Source organism: Alligator sinensis, unplaced genomic scaffold (assembly GCF_000455745.1).
Source record: "Alligator sinensis unplaced genomic scaffold, ASM45574v1 scaffold216_1, whole genome shotgun sequence".
NCBI classification, from domain to species: Eukaryota; Metazoa; Chordata; order Crocodylia; family Alligatoridae; genus Alligator; species Alligator sinensis.
Window position 1 is genome coordinate 2,603,861 of NW_005841868.1, and position 7,065 is coordinate 2,610,925.

The window sequence follows — 7,065 nt, forward strand, 5'->3', positions numbered from 1 at the left end:
ACCACCCCCCCCCCCCCCCCATTTTGATCTTAATAACTGATGCTGAATCGCGTTCATTCCCTTCCTGCCGTGCAAAAAGTGCTCGTGTTTGCAACGGAGCAGAGAGAAAGATCGAGCCTAGAATCGCTTGAGGCAGCTGCTGTGATAATCCTTTTCCCGGGCAAAGGGGGGATACTTTAACCCGTTAACGAGGTTCCCTGTCTCACTTTTTTAATGACAAAATAACACTCTGGTTTTCCTCTGGAGCCTCTCCCGAGCCTCCGAAGCAAGGAGCAAAAGCTTCTGGTTAGCTCTAGACTCAAGGAGGGATGTGCGCTCGCCGTAGCGGCGGTGAAGCAGGGCTGGACGGTCAGCCTGCTCCCGGCTGTGCAGAGCATTCACACCCCATCGTGCAGCCTTCTCGGGGGTTGAAAGGGGGTCCAAAATCAAGAGGGATCTTTCTTTTTTACGCTGAATTGGAGCAGGTCCTCCCGGCGCCGCGGCCCTCGCACGGATATTCACTCACACACCTTTGCAGTAACCGCAGCCAGCCCGGCAGCTGGCTCCAGCTAAGGCGGCTCTCGCGAAATAGCCAGCGCCTGGCTTCCTCCCCCCTCGGCTCCTGAGCTTCACGGCACCGGCGACCCGGCCAAGAAAAACAGCCCCCTCCCCGTTGCTGTTTCCATCAGCGATTTTTTTCAAAGAGTTGAACGATCAGCTCCTCACCTGCCCTGAAATCCTGTAGAAGCTGGGGGTTGACGATTGCCTTTAAAAAAAGAAAATGCGAAGGCCATTAAAAGACACCCGGAATAGTACCCGAATGCTGTAGTGCGGGCTGGGGGGGAGGTCATTTCTATGGAGTCAAATAAGGGCATGCAGTGCTAGGAGAGCATTTCCATGTCAATGCGACTCCTCTTTTAGGCTGCTGGAAACCTATGGCGGGCCCGGAGGAATGATTTTGCGCACCTATGTCCCTGGCATCCAAATCCAGGCTTTTTTGATTGTCCAAAGTCAGGCAATTGTTTTATTTGCTTCAATTCTTCCCCCTAACCCCCCCCCCCCAACACACACACACACACACACACACACAAACTCACATACTATTGCCTGCAGTAGCTGTAGCACGGAGGGGTCCTTAGCTGGGGCTTGGAGCTGGGGCGGGGGTAGTATCTCCCTCCCGGTTTATTCCCCATTCCTCTCTTAACCTTCCTTTTTTTTTCCCCCCCAGGAGGTTTGGTACCAAATGCGCCGGCTGCTCCCAAGGCATCTCCCCCAGCGACCTCGTAAGGAAAGCCCGAAACAAAGTCTTTCACCTGAACTGTTTTACATGCATGGTTTGCAACAAACAGCTCTCGACCGGAGAGGAACTGTATATCATAGACGAAAACAAATTTGTTTGCAAAGAGGACTATTTGAACTCGCCCAGTTTAAAGGAAGGCAGCCTCAACTCAGGTATGGAGCCGGGTCAGCCGGGGAGCCGGGTCCAAACCGGCCTCCCACCCCCGAGCTGGCACACGACACCTCTGCTACCCTGCAGCAGGCGGGATGAGAGCGCCGGGGAGGTGGAGCTGTGCTTCTTATCGCAGTAGGACAATTCAGACTAGGCAAGGGGAACTGGGGGCCTTCCGGAGCTGGGCCGGGGTTTTGTTCTGCAGTGTTGGTATTAAATTTGTGTCAGAGAGGAGCTGCTGCCACGGTGCTAGGAAGGAAGGAAGGAAATCTCCAATATAGCTAGATCTTGCACACTGTGCTGCAGCTACTGGTCCCAGAAAATCCCAGTGCAAAGATTATCTGGTGAGCGAGGGCTGGAGGCCCTGATACAGCGCTGAAGGAAGTCGGGGAAATGCCCCAGGCCCGGGTAGTTGCAGCCGGCGGAGTGTGGGTGGAGTTTGGGAGAAGGTTGGCCAAATCAAACAGGAAGAGTGGGAAACATCTGTGCCCCCTCCCCCCCCAACCCCGCCGGGGTGGTCACATGGCCGCAGCTGGCCCGGCAAGTGTAACTGAGGAGGGTCTCTCGCCCCAGCAGCCCGCGGGGGCCCTGGATATTTTAATGGACATCGCTTTTTCTCCCCGACTCTCCTAGCCTGTCTTCTGCCTCCTGGCCGCCGCCTCCCCAAAAGTATCTAGCAAACGGGAAGCGAGGGAGGAAAGAAAAGCACGCCTCTTATCTGTATCGATCTAGTTGTATTCTTCTTGGGGAGGGGAGGTCCGAGATCGGAAACGAATAATTTTTGAACGACTCTCCCTTCCCGCCCCACCCTGCCAAACAGTGGGCTGAAAGAATCCCCGGATTCCCGGGGAATCCCAATCCTGTTAGATTCCCGGGGAAAAGTAGCCGGGACACTCAGGTTTTGCAGAAGGGTGCGTGTGTGTGAGTGCATGCGTGTGCGTCTGTGTTTTACGTTGTTTCTAAGACAGAGAGCAAAGTCACAACAGATCCTTAAAGCTTAATGCCTGTGCGTGTATGCAAAGGGTGTGTGTACCTGTATGTGGCTCTATACTATACTATACTATACTATACTATACTATACCCACTGTTGGCCTGATCCTCGCCTCCTTTTACCCAGAGGCAAACCTCTCATTTGACTTCCTTGGAAGCTGCCTCTGCGTCAGGACAGCAGGATCAGGCCCACTCTTACTGAGCCAGCCATGCCACCAGCCGCCTGTGCTCATCCCCTTCCATGGGATCTCTCTCCGTTCAGCACCTGGGGCCGGAGCCGGGCACGCGAGTCAGTTGGGCCGCTGCAGTGAGCGAGGCGAGTAGTTTGCCCTGTGGTTTCTGCACCAGGGGCCCGTATTCGGGGTTGGGGATCGCTGGCTCCCCGAGCGTGTGGGGTTGAGCCACGACCTAGGCGGTGACTTGGAAGTCCCTGATGGTGGCAAGGAGTGGTTTATGGCGGCGGATTCCTGCTTCCCGGCTCAGCCTGGGTTCGTGTCCGACAGGCAGATGCGGAGGTGGCGTGAAAGGAAGTGACTGCTTTACAGCAGGTTGTGTAGGTTGTGAATCTCCTGGGAGAACTAGGGCTGGATGCTGCTATCGGCCCCTCTGGAGTGAATCCGGAGTCACTCCGCAGAAGCCACGGGTTTGAATGCCCGAGAGCAGAATCCGGCTCCTCGCGGACTCGAGTGACAGCTCCGGCGAGGCTGCCGCGGCCCCCGGGGAGGCTGGTCCTGCTCTGCGGCCCGCGGGGAGTGAATGAGTGGTGGTGCCTCGAGGTTCGCCTTAGAGCAGGACCCTGGAGTCAGGCGGACCGGCAGGCGGAGCAGCGCCTCTCTCCTGCCGCAGGAGGCAGCCAGGGCAGAGGGGGGTGGGCTCTCACCTCCCCCCGGAGTCATCCCTCTCCTTCTGGGTCTCCCTTGCAGTGTCCTCCTGTACAGACAGAAGTTTGTCCCCGGATATCCAGGACCCCATGCAGGACGATCCCAAGGAAACAGACAACTCCACTTCCTCGGACAAAGAGACCACCAACAACGAGAACGAGGAGCAGAACTCTGGCACGAAAAGGAGGGGCCCGCGGACTACCATTAAAGCCAAGCAGCTGGAGACCCTCAAGGCTGCGTTTGCTGCTACCCCCAAACCTACCAGGCACATCCGGGAACAGCTGGCACAGGAGACGGGGCTCAACATGAGAGTTATCCAGGTACAGGAAGCCTCAGCTACAGCCCTACCACCACCCCCTTCTCCCTCGCCAGCATCCTTCTCTGCTTGTAGGAGGGAATGGGCTCCCGGGGGTCAAAGCTAAGGCCACTTACAATCATTCATTCCTCCTTTCCGCTTTTGTGTCTCTCACATCCATTGGCGTTTAGGTCTCAGCTCACAGCCGGCAACTTTTCCGCGGTGATGTCACAGTCGTGTGTTTGTTGCATCACAGCTTGTCACAGCTTGTGACGTTGGTCTGTAGTTTCAGTCGGAGCAGTGGGCTCTGTGGAGGAGGAGGATATCTTGTCATTTAGAAATATCTATCTATCTATCTATCTAGACCTGCTTGCCTGCCTCCCTGTTTAGCTTTATAATTGTATGAAGAAAAGATCAGCAGCCCCTTTTAGTCATTACTCACTGTCCCTCATTAAGGCTTTAGTAAAAAAGTCAGCAACCTTCTTAGCTGTAGCTTAGGCAAGGGGAAACTGAGGCACGAGGAGGTGAAGGGACCTGCTGGAGATCACGGAAGGCCCAGCTCAGACCTTGTGAGATTCAGGCCAGGTCTCCTCGCTGGGCCAAACCCCACGTGCTGCCACCTGAGCAGAGAAGACAATTTCCTCTTGTCCTCATTGTAACAATAATAATCGGCCACTGTTGTTATTAATGACGGCTGCGCTGGGGGATTTCGGGCTGAAAGCTCTCTAGCCATAATTGTTTTCTTCAGCTGGAGAGTCCTCAGGAGAAAGCCCCGCTCCGTGCGATGCTTTTAGTACCACATCAAAAGCCGGCTGGTTTCAGTGGAAGGACTTGCTCTCAGGTCCTCGGCCCCGGCTCCTGGTCAAACAAGCCGTGATGGGAGCCCAGAGAAGGGAGTGGAGAGGTTAATTTTTCTCATGGCAGTTTGATCCCATCTCCTTGGGCAGCGTCCCGAGGGAAGCCCAAGGAAAACCTCTCACTGAGTTTCCTGGGCCAGGGCAGGAGCCTCCAGCACTGCCCCGCGCTCAGGGACGCACCTGCAACGGGCTCCTGCGGCTGGACCGGGGACCGAGGTCAGGGCCTGAGCGAGGCGAGGCGGGGACCACAGCCCAGCGCAGGCGTCGGGGCAGACGTGTGCGGGGTGCGGGATGCCGTGGGTATGGACGGCCACCCCGCCCCCCGGTCCTTACGGCCTCTGCAGCCTCCTCCCTGCCCCTCCCTGGAAGCAGGATCAGCTGTTCTCCGAGATCCCGCTCAGTGCAGCCCAGGAGCCTCCAGACTGAGCCAGCTGTGGGGTGGGGAGTAGTTAGGCTGTTGCCTGAAAGCATTTCTTGGAGTGATTCATAAATGATACCTTTAAGAAATCCCTGACAGCAAAGGGGAGATCGAGAAAATTCTAGCCTCAGCCCCTACAAGCTCCAAGCCTCGGCCCCTACAAGTCAAGCTAGGAGTGCCCCTCTCCTGAAGTATGGCCACAAGACAGTTAAGAAAGCCCATATACGAGGCACGTCGAAGCAAGCACTTTCCCTCTTCCTGGAAGCACAAACCAATTCCTCCGCTGGGCGGAGACGAGACAGAAATGTCTGTTTCTCCGCAAGCGGGTCGAGGCCTCTGGCTATCCCCTTGCCGCGGCCGGGGCAGGACGGGGGCCTGCCACAGGGGCTCTGGAGCGGGAGGCAAAGATGCTTTAGGCAACGGATCATTCTGCGTGTCACCCCTGCGACCTGCCCTGGGCCGGTGCTCGGGATCTGCCTGGCTTCCTCCCTCCCCCACCCCTTTTTTTTTCTAGGTATCTTCTTGTTTATCTGCTGCTGACATACTCATCTAGCTCTCTGGTCTGCCTGCCTGTGTGTCTGCCTGCCTATCTATAGCAATAGATTTAACAGTGTATAAGGAGATTTTAGACTGCTAAACCTTGCTATTAAAACAAGGGAGGGGGGGGAGGAGGTGCGGAAGCGTATAGAGACACAGACAGCAAGGCAGGTTCCAGCCTCGTAACCGCTTTCAGCTGGAAAAGCCCCTTTCACGGGCCTTTATGAAGTCGTCTCCCAGGCTCTGGAGGGAGCAGGGGGGACATTTCATTATGAACCTCCCCAAGGGTTTGCGAAATCCTTCACTCTTGGCTGGTCCTGGGAGCTCACTCCCAACTTCTCTTTCTCTTTTCTTGCACACAACTCCCTCCCTCCCCCCCCCCCCCCCCCCACCCAAAAAAACAAAAAAAGCGGAGCCGCAGTGTTTTGTCCCCCGGGGCAAAAAAATTTTCTTGTCCTTCTGCGGGGACTCTTCACTAGAAGTGTCTTGTAAAAAAAAAAGACTGGTCCGTCAAAGCAACCCACCTTGTCAGGGACAGGACACTGGGTCTTCGGGCAGTTGATCAGGGGAGTTGGGGGCTGGAGGAGGGGAGCGCTGCTGCCTTCTCTTGCCCATCCCACGGGAAAAGTTTGATCATCCCCATGCCCCGATGTGAAGAGAGCTGGTCTTGGAGAGGGCAGCCATAAGCCAGGCATTAAGGAACCCACTGCCTGATCTGTATAATCTCCATCCATCCATCCATCCCTCCATTCATCCATCCCCTGTTTGTCTGTCCATCTAAAGCAAGTTTAAATGTCTTCCTACCTACCCCTCCCCACGTATGCCATTGCTAGTTGTACGCACCCAAGGCCTACCGAGCCGGTTCATAGATAGATCGGGAGGCAGGGGTGGACATACGTTACAAGGGACCAGCGGGGCCAAACCGGGACAGGGGAGAGGGGAGCAAACAAGCCCACTTGGGTGAGCGCTGTGCCCGGCCTCTGCTGTCACGCCGGTGGTGTTGGCCTCGCCCGCAGGTCTGGTTCCAGAACCGGCGCTCCAAGGAGAGGAGGATGAAGCAGCTGAGCGCGCTGGGGGCCCGGCGGCATGCCTTCTTCAGGAGTCCGCGGCGCATGCGCCCGCTGGGCGGCAGGCTGGACGAGTCGGAGATGCTGGGCTCTACCCCCTACACTTATTACGGAGGTAATGAGCATTTTCTGGATCACTTCCCGACTGACCCCCTTGCACTCGGGGTAGTCAAACACTGGGACAAACAAAACAAACACGCGGGCCCGCCGCCTTCCCGGCCCTCGTCCTGCCTGTCTTCCTTCCTCTCTTCTCTCCTTCTTTTCCTCCCCATAGATCTTTTCTATCCCTTCCCTGGATCTTTCCTTCCTCCCTTCCTTTGTTCCCTGGCTCCCCCGGCCGCCCATGGGTGGCTCTTGCCCCGCGGGCCCGGGGATGCCCGGGGAGCTGCGGCGCGGCCGGGCTGCAGGAGCCCTTCCCACCCGCGCCGAGGGGACCCTTTGCTGGCCGGGCAGGGCGTGGGGGCGTGGGGCCGGTGACAGCCGCTGGCCCCAGCTCTTGCCCGCCCGATGGGCGGATCGGTTGCGGATCCGCCGGCGCGAGGGCCCAGCCGGGAAGGCCCGGCGATCGCGGCCTCCCGCAGCTCCGGGGCT

The 7,065-nt window shown here is 57.2% G+C and overlaps 1 protein-coding gene across 1 annotated transcript in view; it reads left to right on the forward strand.

Annotated features, from left to right (window-relative positions):
- LHX5 (LIM homeobox 5) overlaps positions 1–7,065 on the forward strand; it is an 11,471-nt gene that overhangs the window by 1,539 nt on the left and 2,867 nt on the right. The window contains 3 exon segments of the mRNA XM_006016796.3: positions 1,208–1,431; positions 3,343–3,620; positions 6,424–6,589. Coding sequence (XP_006016858.1) covers positions 1,208–1,431; positions 3,343–3,620; positions 6,424–6,589 — 668 coding nt within the window.